The following is a 16,833-nucleotide window of genomic DNA, read 5'->3' as shown; positions in this document are numbered from 1 at the left end:
TCTATCATTAGAACACGGTTGTAGCTCTTCTCTGTCCCCAGCTTCCTCTTCCTCTATCATTAGAACATGGCTGTAGCTCTTCTCTGTCCCCAGCTTCCTCTTCCTCTATCATTGGAGCATGGCTGTAGCTCTTCTCTGTCCCCAGCTTCGTCTTCCTCTATCATTAGAGCATGGCTGTAGCTCTCCTCTGTCCCCAGCTTCCTCTTCCTCTATCGTTAGAACATGGCTGTAGCTCTTCTCTGTCCCCAGCTTCCTCATCCTCTATCATTATAACATGGCTGTAGCTCTCCTCTGTCCCCAGCTTCCTCTTCCTCTATCATTAGACCATGGCTGTAGCTCTTCTCTGTCCCCAGCTTCCTCTCCCTCTATCATTAGAACATGGCTGTAGCTCTTCTCTGTCCCCAGCTTCCTCTTCCTCTATCATTAGAGCATGGCTTTAGCTCTTCTCTGTCCCCAGCTTCCTCTTCCTCTATCATTAGAGCATGGCTGTAGCTCTTCTCTGTCCCCAGCTTCCTCTTCCTCTATCATTAGAACATGGCTGTAGCTCTTCTCTGTCCCCAGCTTCCTCTTCCTCTATCATTAGAACATGGCTGTAGCTCTCCTCTGTCCCCAGCTTCCTCTTCCTCTATCATTAGAACATGGCTGTAGCTCTTCTCTGTCCCCAGCTTCCTCTTCCTCTATCACTAGAACATGGCTGTAGCTCTCCTCTGTCCCCAGCTACCTCTTCCTCTGTCATTAGAACATGGCTGTAGCTCTTCTCTGTCCCCAGCTTCCTCTTCCTCTATCATTAGAACATGGCTGTAGCTCTTCTCTGTCCCCAGCTTCCTCTTCCTCTATCATTGGAGCATGGCTGTAGCTCTTCTCTGTCCCCAGCTTCGTCTTCCTCTATCACTAGAGCATGGCTGTAGCTCTCCTCTGTCCCCAGCTTCCTCTTCCTCTATCGTTAGAACATGGCTGTAGCTCTTCTCTGTCCCCAGCTTCCTCTTCCTCTATCATTAGAACATGGCTGTAGCTCTTCTCTGTCCTCAGCTTCCTCTTCCTCTATCATTAGAACACGGTTGTAGCTCTTCTCTGTCCCCAGCTTCCTCTTCCTCTATCATTAGAACATGGCTGTAGCTCTTCTCTGTCCCCAGCTTCCTCTTCCTCTATCATTGGAGCATGGCTGTAGCTCTTCTCTGTCCCCAGCTTCGTCTTCCTCTATCATTAGAGCATGGCTGTAGCTCTCCTCTGTCCCCAGCTTCCTCTTCCTCTATCGTTAGAACATGGCTGTAGCTCTTATCTGTCCCCAGCTTCCTCTTCCTCTATCATTAGAACATGGCTGTTGCTCTTCTCTGTCCCCAGTTTCCTCTATCATTAGAACATGGCTGTAGCTCTCCTCTGTCCCCAGCTTCCTCTTCCTCTATCATTAGAACATGGCTGTAGCTCTCCTCTGTCCCCAGCTTCCTCTTCCTCTATCATTAGAACATGGCTGTAGCTCTTCTCTGTCCCGAGCTTCCTCTATCATTAGAACATGGCTGTAGCTCTCCTCTGTCCCCAGCTTCCTCTTCCTCTATCATTAGAACATGGCTGTAGCTCTTCTCTGTCCCCAGCTTCCTCTTCCTCTATCATTAGAGCATGGCTGTAGCTCTTCTCTGTCCCCAGCTACCTCTTCCTCTATCATTATAACATGGCTGTAGCTCTTCTCTGTCCCCAGCTTCCTCTTCCTCTATCATTAGAACATGGCTGTAGCTCTTCTCTCCCCAGCTTCCTATTCCTCTATCATTAGAACATGGCTGTAGCTATTCTCTGTCCCCAGCTTCCTCTTCCTCTATCATTGGAGCATGGCTGTAGCTCTTCTCTGTCCCCAGCTTCCTCTTCCTCTATCATTAGAGCATGGCTGTAGCTCTTCTCTGTCCCCAGCGTCCTCTTCCTCTATCATTAGAACATGGCTGTAGCTCTTCTTTGTCCCCAGCTTCCTCTTCCTCTATCATTAGAACATGGCTGTAGCTCTTCTCTGTCCCCAGCTTCCTCTTCCTCTATCATTAGAGCATGGCTGTAGCTCTTCTCTGTCCCCAGCTTCCTCTTCCTCTATCATTAGAACATGGCTGTAGCTCTTCTCTTTCCCCAGCTTCCTCTTCCTCTTCCTCTATCATTAGGACATGGCTGTAGCTCTCCTTTGTCCGCAGCTTCCTCTTCCTCTATCATTAGAACATGGCTGTAGCTCTCCTCTGTCCCCAGCTTCCTCTTCCTCTATCATTAGAACATGGCTGTAACTCTTCTCTGTCCCCAGCTTCCTCTTCCTCTATCATTAGAGCATGGCTGTAGCTCTTCTCTGTCCCCAGCTACCTCTTCCTCTATTATTATAACATGGCTGTAGCTCTTCTCTGTCCCCAGCTTCCTCTTCCTCTATCATTAGAACATGGCTGTAGCTCTTCTCTGTCCCCAGCTTCCTCTTCTTCTATCATTAGAACATGTCTTTAGCTCTTCTCTGTCCCCAGCTTCCTCTTCCTCTATCATTAGAGCATGGCTGTATATCTTCTCTGTCCCCAGTTTCCTCTCCCTCTATCATTAGAACATGGCTGTAGCTCTTCTCTGTCCCCAGCTTCCTCTTCCTCTATCATTAGAACATGGCTGTAGCTCTTCTCTGTCCCCAGCTTCCTCTTCCTCTATCATTAGAACATGGCTGTAGCTCTTCTCTGTCCCCAGCTTCCTCTTCCTCTATCATTGGAGCATGGCTGTAGCTCTTCTCTGTCCCCAGCTTCCTCTTCCTCTATCATTAGAGCATGGCTGTAGCTCTTCTCTGTCCCCAGCGTCCTCTTCCTCTATCATTAGAACATGGCTGTAGCTCTTCTTTGTCCCCAGCTTCCTCTTCCTCTATCATTAGAACATGGCTGTAGCTCTTCTCTGTCCCCAGCTTCCTCTTCCTCTATCATTAGAACATGGCTGTAGCTCTTCTCTGTCCCCAGCTTCCTCTTCCTCTATCATTAGAACATGGCTGTAGCTCTTCTCTTTCCCCAGCTTCCTCTTCCTCTTCCTCTATCATTAGGACATGGCTGTAGCTCTCCTCTGTCCGCAGCTTCCTCTTCCTCTATCATTAGAGCATGGCTTTAGCTATTCTTTGTCCCCAGCTTCCTCTTCCTCTATTATTAGAGTATGGCTGTAGCTCTTCTCTGTCCCCAGCTTCCTCTTCCTCTATCATTAGAACATGGCTGTAGCTCTTCTCTGTCCCCAGCTTCCTCTTCCTCTATCATTAGAACATGGCTGTAGCTCTTCTCTGTCCCCAGCTCCCTCTTCCTCTATCATTAGACCATGGCTGTATCTCTTCTCTGTCCCCAGCTTCCTCTTCCTTTATCATTAGAGCATGGCTGTAGCTCTTCTTTGTCCTCAGCTTCCTCTACCTCTATCATTAGAGCATGGCTGTAGCTCTTCTCTGTCCCCAGCTTCCTCTTCCTCTATCATTAGACCATGGCTGTAGCTCTTCTCTGCCCCCAGCTTCCTCTTCCTCTATCATTAGAACATGGCTGTAGCTCTTCTCTGTCCCCAGCTTCCTCTTCCTCTATCATTAGAACATGGCTGTAGCTCTTCTCTGTCCCCAGCTCCCTCTTCCTCTATCATTAGAGCATGGCTGTATATCTTCTCTGTCCCCAGTTTCCTCTCCCTCTATCATTAGAACATGGCTGTAGCTCTTCTCTGTCCCCAGCTTCCTCTTCCTCTATCATTAAAACATGGCTGTAGCTCTTCTCTGTCCCCAGCTTCCTCTTCTCTATCATTAGAACATGGCTGTAGCTCTTCTCTGTCCCCAGCTTCCTCTTCCTCTATCATTAGACCATGGCTGTAGCTCTTCTCTGTCCCCAGCTTCCTCTTCTTCTATCATTAGAACATGTCTTTAGCTCTTCTCTGTCCCCAGCTTCCTCTTCCTCTATCATTAGAGCATGGCTGTATATCTTCTCTGTCCCCAGTTTCCTTTCCCTCTATCATTAGAACATGGCTGTAGCTCTTCTCTGTCCCCAGCTTCCTCTTCCTCTATCATTAGAGCATGGCTGTATATCTTCTCTGTCCCCAGTTTCCTCTCCCTCTATCATTAGAACATGTCTTTAGCTCTTCTCTGTCCCCAGCTTCCTCTTCCTCTATCATTAGAGCATGGCTGTATATCTTCTCTGTCCCCAGTTTCCTCTCCCTCTATCATTAGAACATGGCTGTAGCTCTTCTCTGTCCCCAGCTTCCTCTTCCTCTATCATTAGAACATGGCTGTAGCTCTTCTCTGTCTCCAGCTTTCTCTTCCTCTATCATTAGAACATGGCTGTAGCTCTTCTCTGTCCCCAGCTTCCTCTTCCTCTATCATTAGAGCATGGCTGTAGCTCTTCTCTGTCCCCAGCTTCCTCTTCCTCTATCATTAGAGCATGGTTGTAGCTCTTCTCTGCCCCCAGCTTCCTCTTCCTCTATCATTAGAGCATGGCTGTAGCTCTTCTCTGTCCCCAGCTTCCTCTTCCTCTATCATTAGAACATGGCTGTAGCTCTTCTCTGTCCCCAGCTTCCTCTTCTTCTATCATTAGACCATGGCTGTAGCTCTTCTCTGTCCCCAGGAACCTGTTCCTCTATCATTAGAGCATGGCTGTAGCTCTTCTCTGTCCCCAGCTTCCTCTTCCTCTATCATTAGAACATGGCTGTAGCTCTTCTCTGTCCCCAGCTTCCTCTTCCTCTATCATTAGAACATGGCTGTAGCTCTTCTCTGTCCCCAGCTACCTCTTCCTCTCCCTCTCCCTCTATCATTAGACCATGGCTGTGTTGTGTTTGTCCTCTGCTGAATCCACATGGATGCTCTGTGTTCTAATCCGTGAGGGGGGACATCCAGTCTATTTGACTGACGGGATGACACTAGTTAGCTAGCGCTGGGCGTAAGAATAGCACTAGGGACCAGGGAAACCATGTAGACAGAGAACATGCTAGAAAGCCAAGAGAAAGAGTGATATAAAGGAAGTGATTTACAGGAGAATAAGAGGGGAGGATGAGAAATGCTGTAGAGAGAGCGAAGCGTCGTAACACTCCGGCCTCATCACAACCTTCTCTAAGGCCTCACACTTTATCACTCATTAGTGGTGCACCCAGGAAAATAGTCCCAGTCGCTTGGTTGCTCCGAGACAAGAGATGATCAGGGAAGCAATGAATGCTCCTCGCTCCATAAATGTGGCATCTGGGTAAAGGGGAAGGCGGCGTGGAGGCAATCACTTGCGACAACGGCGAATCACACGGGAGCTTAGCGGCTGATAGCCTAGCAGGGTGGCTAGGAGGTGAGAGAGGTATTCCCGCTTCGATTTCCTCACTGAGGGGATGTGGTAACAATCTCCTAGCCCAATGCTATGACCCCCTTGTGTAGCGGTGAAGGAGGGGTGTGCTATTTTTTTGTGTGAGGAAATGTCGAGACGGGTTGAATTGTTCTAGGTGTCGTAATCTCCCAATTGTTAACATACGGAAATGAAAAAAGATTGACTCTGCAGTTGTACCCATTGGCGGTTGTTGTAAAATTAGTGGTTATATGGAATAACGGAATGACGAAATAAAACAAGGTCATTGAATACTATTCATATTATGAGATTACACATTTCCGTAAGTGATTTCTTCGGGTGTTTTTTTTTTTTTTGGGGGGGGGGGGTCCCGGAAGCCTAGGATAATCAATTAATAAGATATAATGATGATCTTGGTGCCAGATAGTGTTCCTTTGTGTATGTTATGTGTATATTGTTGTGTTTTAATATGACTAAATAACCTAATTGATCTGCCATTTTAGCTTCTGTTTTTTTTACCCGCTACATATGCCAAACGCTATCATGAAAGAGGAGCACAATGGCAATAACACTTCCTGATTCTTAATCAAGTGCATCATTTTTTATGTGTAGGCCTACCTTGTTTGAAACGATCAAATAAACAAAACCCCAAAATTTGAATCTACGAGGGAGAAAGAGAGCCAGACTGATGGTGAAAGAAAGATCTGTGGTTTTACAATCATTCTTACTATCTTTATGATTTCTCTTTTTATTTCCATCTAAAATGAATGGAGACAGACAGTGCTTTAAGACACCCAGAGAGACTATAGCCTATACGAGTTAACCACACGAGTTAACCATACGAGTTAACCTTATGACATAGAAGAAAGATTGGGGAATTGGGACATGAGAAAGGACAGGAGAGAGGGAGGGAGACAACCGAGGACTAAAGGAAGATAACAGGCTGAGGATGGTATGTCATAGAGTCAGGGGAGGGAGGAACGGAGACATGACAGGCCTGATAAAGGAGAGGAGTGAGAAAGGGCACGAAAAGAGTGTTAACCAGGGATTATGGAAAGGAAAAATAGGTTGAGAGAGAAAGAGTGAGAGAATAAAAAATAAATCAAGGGAGAGAAAGGAGGAAGGAGTTTGTAAAACAAAGGGAGAGAGTGTCAACCATGATGGAGAGAAGAACATTTTGAGAGAAGGGGGGAGAGAGAAGATGAGAGAGAACCCAGGGGAGAGAAAGGAGGAGAGTTAATGTAACAGAGGGAGAGATGGAGAGAATGTGTCCACTGATGTGCTAGCTAAATGCACATAGGAGTGATACAACTTCAGTGAATCATACAACGCAAGCTTCCCCTCTCCTTTTCTTGTTAACTAATCATACTGCTAACAAAGCAGCTAGGCCGAGAAAAACCACAGGACTCTGCTAATTGATCCATGGGAAACCTGTTCACGTCAACTGTATCACTGCTCCACTCTCCAGTGACCAGAAGAGAATCGCTCACAGGGGCGTAGTGCATCTACATCTGTGTATCCATCCACCTCCTATGTTTGCTTGACGAGAGAAAAAAAGGCCAGGGTTTTCAGATGAGCCGTCAATTAGTAGCTGAGCCCACGAAGCCGTGGAGGAGTGGGCTGTGTCCGGGGCCACGCTCGGCTGCCTTATGCACAGATTGCCTGTCTGAAGACTGAGTTAATGAGAGCAAGCATACAACCTTGATGTGGAGCGGAGGGGGTGGCTTGAACACAGCTTAGCCCCCTTCCAAGTGGCTAAGGTGGGGGAGAGTGGCAGGAGGACGGTGGGCTGTTCTGGATCTAATGGAACCCTAGTGGGAAGGATCAGAGGGAGGGTTTGGAAGTGGAGACGAGGTGACTCTTCTCTCCGACATCATTATGTTACCTCTCTTTCTGATTATCCAGGAGAGAGGGAGGAACACGCGGACACAGAAGAAGAGGCTACCATCTTAAGTGTTTGCGGTGGCGACTCGGCTAGTAGAGCGGATGGAGGGATTACCCAGGCTCCTCCACTGCGTAAGCACTGTTTGGGGGTTTTGATTGACAGAAGCTTGGAACGTTTACACTGAGAAGTTTTCATATGGCTCTGTCCATTGGCGATTCCCTCCCTCCATTCCAGAATTCAATAATTATCTAAAAAAACACAGGGTTTTCTCCCCGTTTCCCCTCCCAAGAGGAGGGGTGCAGACAGAGTTGATTATGAAGTGGGTAGTAGTTATCTCTTCAGCACAAGGCGCTCTTTGCTAATTAAGTCCAATGGAAAAGTAGACGATTTGGTCATGTTGTGAATTAATTGTGTTTGACAAAGGACGGCAAGGGCCAGAATGCACGTGACTGTAACGTGTACGCTGGGAGTCGGGAAGCAAGTACAGGGAGTGAATCGTTTAATAAATAAATAGAACACGGTACAAAACAAGAAACAGGAAAATCATACAGACATGAAACCGAATCAGAGTCAGTAACACCTGAGGAAAGAAACAAGGGGAGTGACGGATATAGGGGAGGTAATCAAGAAAATGATGGAGTCCAGGTGAGTGTCATGAGGCACAGGTGCGCGTAACGAAGCTGGCAGGTGCACATAACGATGTGTAAACTGGCGGCAACGAGCGCCAGCGAGGGGGAGCGGGAGTAGACGTGACAGCGACATTGGAAGAAAGCCAGGGGACATAGATAGAGACACACTGTGGTGGGTAGGTACAGGAGGACTCCAGATTGGGTACAGTACACTAGATAGGACAGGGGTACTGGCTTTTCCCATATCATTCCATATCTGGAGAGATCTAAGAAGTGCTGAAGAGCATATCGGTGAGGTTGGGACAGATCCTATTTCTCCAGTCACTCCAGCTGCAACGATGCTGTTCCAGGCCATTTCATGGTAGGGGACAGAGAAATAACACAGCCAAAGTGCCCCATTATTTAAGCCAGGAGGAAACGGTGTCTCGCGACCACTTCAAAGAGAAAGAGTGAATGAAAAGAGGTGAAAGAGGAGCAGGCGGCATGCGAGCCAAATAAACTCGCCATGGGCGGCCTGGAGGGGCCTGCAGGGGCCACAGAGACGGCCCCACTGGTGAGAGGCCCGGGTTGAAAAAATCTCTGTAATAAAGCCAGGCTCACGCATGCCCTGTCTGGATGGGCGCCCAGCCAGGAGGGGTTGATTTGGGCCTTGGCTCTGGTATCGAGTGGGAGGACTCGATCATTCTCGATTAGGGAGAAAGGGGGAGCTTGAACCAGACCATTAATCACTGAACATTAAGCCTCACTCACTCACTAGATGACAGCCAGGCACCACTGTTGACACAAAGGCCTTGTGGTGTGTTGTGTTCCTCCTTCACGCCCTCCCTTCCAGTCTCATCCACCTAAACAAGTCTCTGGCCGTTCCCTTCGGGTCCTTAATTGAAACAGAGGGTTTGGCATCCTCCCTAAACCCAGATGTATGCCACAATGTTCCAAGGCATCCTCCCTAAACCCAGATGTACTCCACAATGCTCCCATTTTAAACTGTAGCTCTGGGTATTATTCTCTTCTCTCTGACTGGAATATATGGGAGTAAAGCCAGGAAGTAAATATACCTCATTGGCAAAAAGCAGAGAACAAGGGAAATCGATTCTCACTGGTTATTTGTCATCTCTATTTTCTTCTCCGCTCTCTCCGCTCTCTCCCCAGAGAGATTAGGAAACAGTCTCTCATTCTTGTTCTAGAAAAGAGGATGTGCTGTCATTGGGAGTTTGCGGTGCCAAGACTTGCGAGGATGAGACAAAGAAAAGTGAGGGAGAGAGATTGAGGTGAGAGGGATAGAAAACAGCAGAGGATTTGCGGTGCTGGATATGAGGCGAGAGAGAGAGAGAGAGAGAGAGAGAGAGAGAGAGAGAGCGAGAGAGAGCGAGAGAGAGAGAGAGAGAGAGAGAGAGAGAGAGAGAGAGAGAGAGAGAGAGAGAGAGAGAGAGAGAGAGAGAGAGATAGAGCGAGAGAGCGAGAGAGAGCGAGAGAGAGAGAGAGAGAGAGAGAGAGAGAGAGAGAGAGAGAGAGAGAGAGAGAGAGACGAGGCACAAGGGAAAAGGAGGGCACATCCAAGCGAGTTTGGTTGGATTGAGCTGCTAAAAACTTTTGAGTCTCTTATTTTCCCCCCTCCATTGAATACCTATAGGTGCTGCCATTTTGGATTTATTCTGCGGCCCTGGGAGGGCCAGAGATGTTCTCTCTGATCTGCCTCAAAGTCTGGAGGAGAACAGAGAACGAGAGCTGCACACTGAGATGTGTGATCCAACAGCCAGCTCTGGGCTAGGGGAGATATTGTAATACCTACTAAGCCCTCCCTGCTTCAGCCAGTAAAGTCTGTTGGGAGCATTGATAAGCGTGTGAGTGTGTGTGTGTTACCTACCTTTTCCTCGGCTTGATTCTACTCCACACTTGACTTTAGGGGAAGTGTATTGCTCTAAGGTAGCATGCAATCTCATGCAATCTTTATGCCACAAAATAAACCACTCTTCATTCCTCTAGTTACCCCAGCTAGTTTTTACATCAATGAGAGCAAATGTCCATTCTCTGTGGTCATACAGTTCCTCAGACTTGACCACACTGACCACTTGACCACAAACTGACAATGAGTTCAGGAGACACACTGGGTATGCTTCCCTCTGGTCAAGACATCTGAAGCAATGAATACCCTCTGTGACCATTTAAGGGTTGGACCACAGTTTGATAACAGGGGTGTGTGGAGGACCAACCCTATAAGATATATGCCATCTGGACCATTACAGACCAGGCAGCAATCTCCACACGATAAACTCTCCATCATTCATTCATACATACATACATACATACACACGTACATACATACATACATACATACATACATACATACATACATACATACATACATACACACACACACACACACACACACACACACACACACACACACACACACACACACACACACACACACACACACACACACACACACACACACACACACACACACACATACATACATACATACATACATACATACATACATACATACATACATACATACATACATACATACATACATACATACATACATACATACATACATACATACATAGCATTGTACATCCCACACAGCAAATATGATTGACATATCATTTAACACATTTTTGTTCATTAACAAATGGCACAAACATATTTAATGTTGGACAGTAAATGTTAAAGGGACCTTATAGTCTTGTAACTTTATGCTCAAAGAAGCACTTGTGTAGTAGCAGGGTTCATCCCAAACTTGCAACAAAAATTTGATTCAGATGCAGTGCTTAGAATTTGGTGTTCAAGTTAATTATTTTGTTTTTAACCCTCTGAGTTTTGCGTTTCGGGGGGTGGGGAGGGGTAAGGGGAGAGTCGGGTATTCTGACACTACTTGGTCATGGTTTAGGGTTAGCAAAGCACTTAGTTAGCAGTTTAGTTGTTAATATCCTGTCTACGTATCCTGAAGTATCCTGTCTAAGTTCTAGGTTTGGGAGGAATTTAGACAGTTCCAATTGAGCTCAAACGCAAGCATTTCACTACACCTGCAAAAAGATCTGCAAAATAATGTGTATGTGACCAATAACATGTGTCTTTTTTTATTTGATGTTAGAGATGTTTATAACCGGGTTATGACTGAGGGCTTCTTGGCTGTGTGCTAGCTATGGCCCAGAAGGTAAGACAGATCCTCTATCTAGGAATGTTTTTGGTGTGATTGTCAATAACATACTGGCCTTCTGTTCATAGTGTTGTGGGGATGTGAGTGGTGTGGGGAGAGTCAGCCCTCAGTAATTAGTGTGGGTTGAGTTTGGTTTGCTGTTATGTGTTTAAATGTTGCTTAGTTTAGGTCTCATGAGTCATCTCTGTCTGTTTCCATGGCAAAGTAACTTGAACTTTAACCCTTTGAGTTTGAACTTCCCCTCCCTCCATCATCTTCTTCTTTATTGGTACCGGCGTTTCTATACTGGCCTCCTCAGCCTTCTCTGGCACGGTTGCTTCTTTGGTACTTATTGTGACATCATTCTTTTTTCCCTAAATCTGGTTGGTAAGTAATATCAAATCATCCTCATTAATGTATGATTTTAAAATATGTGTTTTTGTTCAGCTGATTCTGGTTGTGATATTCTGATTCTATCCAACATGTGAATTTGATCTATTAATCCTAATGACATGAAATGAGCAGTTTACTGGTTCTGTTTTTATCAAATTAACATGGGAAAGCTGAATTATCTTGTTTGACTCTCACATAAATACAAATGAGTTTATGTCGAATCTTTCCTTGTATACGTGTAATCACTTACAATACAATTTCAAAGAACAGCCTGCCCACAGCTAATTAGAAGATGTAAAATGTGATTAATTCATGGCACAATTATTAGTCACACAAACGGAATACAAAACGTGGGTGAAGCTTTCAGAGAACCGTAGAGATTCAGGATTTCGACTCATTTCCCTCAATGAGTCATATTTGACTGTGTTGTGACGGCTGATATCAACGCATTTGAATCTGAGTCAACTAACCAATATGCGGACTGAAACTAGCAGTCACAAAATAAGTAGCATTAAAACCTTGCTAAGAGCCCGACTCTCAGTACTTCTGAAGTATCGTTTTATGTGACTTAATAAGGCCCATCTACACCCCATAGTTGTCGCTAGTTATCCTGCTAGGTGTGGACGGCCCATTATTGTGCTATGACAGCGAAACTAGCTAGCACTGGTTTGAAATGGCTGATATTGTGGTGTGACTATGGTAACTGTCGCCAGAGAGATGGAATGAAAGGGGGAGGGGAGGAGGATTAATAAAGGCCACACCTCCGTTGGGGGAGTTTTTAGAATCAGCCACCTTTCAGCGGCACAAACACACAACACAGGACAAAGAGGTCGGGGACGTTTGGCACTCAAAGGGTTAAAGAGTCGTCACTTTTAGTCGGATCCAAACTGCAGATCGATCGTGCTCATTGTTGCCGGACAGAATGAGGCTGACACAACAAACTGTAGGCTTATTAGCAAAGTCCATAAAATACATTAAACAGTCCCTTTAACTTTTAATGACTTTCAGGTGGCTACTTTTCTCCGGAGTGTCAAAAAAGAATTAAGTGCTTGTTCTTTCTTCCTCCATTTGTCACTTTTGTGAATAGGAATTTGAATAATAATCACCATAATTAATGCAAATTCACAACAGCAAACAACAGACACAGGAAGTGAAGCAGAAGGGAACCAATCGGATCTGTCTATTTCCATCTTGTCTGGTTGGTTACTGGGGGGTTATGTTGGGGTTATTGGTAAGTTAGGACTCTGAAGAGATGCAGCCCCATGTCAAGGTGCCTTGGACATGGTTCCCCTGTCTAGTGTAACCCTTACTACTGACTCTGTAGTTCAGTACCTTCATTGTAATGCTATGAAGAATGTGTAAGGTACTGTAGCATCATACGATTATTAATAAGGGAGGTTGTGATCAATTTACAAACTTCGATGTGGCAATTACTAGATAGAATGAGCAGATCTAACTAGTTGCTTTCAGGGGGCAAGAACTGAAATCTGCTAAAGTGAACAGTAAAACTGTAGTAGATATGCTAATGTTGCAATAGTTACATGTTTAAATGTGTTATTAATGTACTACTGAATGGTGAATTGAGATGGATGATTATGGTCATAAGCCAATCGCATGGGACATATGTCAATCAGGGGAACCGGAAAGTGCCAATCACATCCACCTTTGTTGCGTGGACTGCACCTCCTCCAGAGCAGTGGTTATCGGTGATTAAGTGGTTAGGTCATTAGTGGAGTGTTAAGTTTTTTTTTTTGTTACCTTTGTCGAGTAGCCACTCGTCAACTACCCGACCAAGCCGGTATGGGATTCTTTGTCTAGCAATAGCCAGGCGCTCATTATCAAAGTTCCCTTTAGAGAATTTGGAAAAGACAGAGGGCAGCAGGTTAATATCTGGAAGGTCAAAGGTTCAAAGGTTAAAGGTTAGAGAAAGGGCAACATGGCAAAAGGTTTAGCAAGGTTATGTATGTTAAAATCAGCTTTATGTAGTTTCAGGAAGTAGTAGCTTTTTGAGGACTGGTTTGGATTGGTTAGACAGCATTGTAGTTACCTCAGGTTTAAATTGTTGTTTTGGTTATGAGTCCGATAAGTTAAACATATTTATGAATAATTTAGAAATAGTCTATTAGTATAAATGGATACCTGGCAAAGTGAATAGCTTGGTGGACAGTGAAAATCAATAACATCAATTAAATCAATACTACTAATCCATAACATGTCAAACCTAAAAATAAAAAGCATTCATTTCTAGCAATATCATATGCATTAACATCACCATTACATTATTCAAACATTTTCATGTATTCATCATCAACCATTACATATTTCATATTCAGAGACCCAAGCACAGAGTACTTAACACATTTCATGGTTAATACCAGGAAGACATTTTTGTTTGAGATCCCACGCAACCATCCTTAGAGGCAAGTCTCTGCGCTCAGCTCAGAAACTTCAAATCTCATAACGCAACACTAATTCCAACTTGTTCACTTTTGGGTAAATGGAAAGCCCTCTGTGGATTTAAGCTCTGTTTATTCATACATCCATAACTTATCAAGGGCTTTTTTTTCAGCGTAATAATCAGGGGCTCATCAACGGTACTGCATAATTGCCATCATCTCATCAGCATGTCAAAAGCACTTCATTTTTGTTCCATTAAACTGCACGATAGCATTTAGCCGAGCTAAAATTATTATCTCCCTCATCGTTTCAATCAAATTCCACCTCTGGATCAGACAGTTTAGAGTCAGGATCCTGAGAGCTTCTGCAGCTGTAGAGTGATGCCTGGGGTGAGAAGACACATAAGACAAGAAAGCCTGAAAGACGGCATGATAACACTCCCGAGCGCTGTACCGTACATCATGTGCTGCAACATGGATGGTGCTGGAGCTGCTATAGCAGCTCCAGCACCATCCAAAAGGGTCTGGCAACCCTTTTTCTATACGGCATCTGTCCTTTCTTCCTCAGGTAAAAGGTAGGGGCGTAACGTAAGGCGTGGGTAGATTGATTACGTGCCGTTTGTCCTTGACTATGTAGCTAATTGCGCTTCTCTTTGCCCTTCTAATCACTACAGTGCTTTATATACACACTCAGTTCTGCAGTACCCAGGTCCACTCCCCAGGAGTCTCTATACACAGGCCTGTGTGTGTAGTACAACATGTCAACTACGGAGAGGTATGTCTGTGTGTGTGTGTGTGTGTGTGTGTGTGTGTGTGTGTGTGTGTGTGTGTGTGTGTGTGTGTGTGTGTGAGAGAAAGAGAGAAGGCAGGAAAGAGTGTGGAGGAGGGGGTATAGACCTGACAGGGTGACGGAGGGGACGAGAAGAGGTGGAAAGGAGGAGGGGAGAGAAACAAAGACGTCAAAGGGAGAGATGACAGACAGACAGATCGTGAGTATAGAATTGGAGAAAGAGGTGAGAGTTTCAGAAGGTGTAGGGGGAAAACATGAGTCACAATCATTTGCATGCAGCACAACATACAGGCCAGACGAGGGGTGTGTGTGTGAGTGTGTGTGTCGTATAGCTCACATGAGAATCTCCAGGTAGCCCTAGGAGATTGGCCTGTGCAAAGCCAGTGCTGCAATTATAGAGCTCCTCTCTCCACTCACAACCCATTTAACAGCAATGCCAGCACTCTGCAGCTAAGCAGATTAGAGGGAGATACACACAGAGGCAGAGTTGGAGAGATGCAGCGACAGAGAGAAGCATAAACAGAAAGAGGATGAGAGACAGAAAGAGAAAAGGAGAGAAAGAAAATAAATACTGTAGTGGGAGGCAGTGGTCCTTAGTAAGATGAATCAATACGTGAGGGTGTGTTCACCTCTCTCCCTAGACATATCCGTCTCCTAGTCCCTCCCTCCCTCCCTCCCTCCCTCCCTCCCTCCCTCCCTCCCTCCCTCCCTCCCTCCCTCCCTCCCTCCCTCCCTCCCTCCCTCCCAGAAACTGGGCACAGCATCGAAAGAGGCATGCCTTAGGCAGTCTGGCAACCCTCCCTTCTACTAAACATTGAACAACCTAGTTCAGCATCTCTGAGTTATAAAGCCCTCCCTCTAGTGGTAGTATCTGACCACTGCAGACGTTTTAGTAAAACTCCATGGCTTTTCTCAAAATACAGTTTTTCTATACGGCATCTGTCCTTTCTTCCTCCTTTGAAGTAATCTTTGATCTTAATCTATGTAGGGGAAATTTATCAGGGTAGATCATGGATTTACCTCGAGGAAATATCCTACGAGGCACTGTGTCTCCTCTCAGTAGAGGGAGGTTGAGAAGCAGGGGTTCCCACCAAAATAGCACAAAGTCCATAATTAGATTACAATGAGGAGATTAAAAGTCATCCGGGGTATATCTGCCCATGTCATCCATTATCACGTTTATTAGTTAATTATTCTTGCCATCCCTTCCTCCATAGCTGCAGAGGGAAGATAGAAGGGGAGATTTAGGGTTTAAGAATATCCTCCTCTCTCCCCCCAGCTCCCCAGGGAGCCCCCAGGTGTTTGACTAATCAGAAATGGGGAAGATGCAGGAGGGGGGCATGTTAAGCATTGACAGTGGAGTGTGTGTGTGCGCCTCAAATCAAATGATATCGAATTTTAATGGTCACATACACGTGTTTAGCAGATGTTATTGTGGGTGTAGCAAAATGCTTGTAAAATGCCTGTGTGTATCTGTGTGTGTGTGTGTGCGTGTGCATATGTGTGTGTCAGAATCAATATTAGATGTGTGTGTGTGTGTGTGTGTGTAAGCGCGTGTGTTTTAGCTCCTCAATGGCAAACACAATAGCGGAAACAGCCCCTTGATCAAGTCTCGTCAACAACAACGAGTGGAAAATAACTGCAGCAGGATCAACAAACGACAAGCGGAGGCCCCAAGCCATGATTGGGAGTCTCATAGGGCGGCGCACAATTTGCCCAGCGTCGTCCAGGTTTGGCCGGGTTCTTAAACTGACTTGCTTAGTTAAATTAAGGTAAAAAAAAACATATACACTACCGTTCAAATGTTTGGGGTCACTTAGAAATGTCCTTGTTTTTGAAAGAAAAGCACATTTTTGTCCATTATAATAACATCAAATTGATCAGAAATACAGTGTAGACATTGTTAATGTTGTAAATGACTATTGTAGCTGGAAATGGCAGATTTTTTATGGAATATCTACATAGGCGTACAGAGGCCCATTATCAGCAACCATCACTCCTGTGTTCCAATGGCACGTTGGAAAAAACGTTAGCTAATCCAAGTTTATCATTTTAAAAGACTAATTGATCATTAGAAAACCCTTTATCAATTGTGTTAGCACAGCTGAAAAATCCTTATTAAAGAAGCAATACAACTGGCCTTCTTTGAACTAGTTGAGTATCTGGAGCATCAGCATTTGTGGGTTCGATTACAGGCTCAAAATGGCCAGAAACAAAGAACTTTCTTCTGAAACTCATCAGTCTATTCTTGTTCTGAGAAATTAAGGCTATTCCATGCGAGAAATCGGCAAGAAACTGAAAATCTCGTACAACGCTGTGTACTACTCCCTTCGC

The 16,833-nt window shown here is 45.2% G+C and overlaps 1 protein-coding gene across 1 annotated transcript in view; it reads right to left on the bottom strand.

Annotated features, from left to right (window-relative positions):
* LOC120049479 (neurexin-1-beta-like) overlaps positions 1–16,833 on the bottom strand; it is a 167,882-nt gene that overhangs the window by 32,088 nt on the left and 118,961 nt on the right. The window contains exon 4 of the mRNA XM_038995744.1: positions 13,072–13,161. Coding sequence (XP_038851672.1) covers positions 13,072–13,161 — 90 coding nt within the window. The remainder of the gene's footprint in view (positions 1–13,071; positions 13,162–16,833) is intronic.

This window comes from Salvelinus namaycush, chromosome 6 (genome assembly GCF_016432855.1).
Source record: "Salvelinus namaycush isolate Seneca chromosome 6, SaNama_1.0, whole genome shotgun sequence".
Lineage (NCBI taxonomy): Eukaryota > Metazoa > Chordata > Actinopteri > Salmoniformes > Salmonidae > Salvelinus > Salvelinus namaycush.
This window is presented reverse-complemented; position numbering and strand designations above follow the sequence as displayed.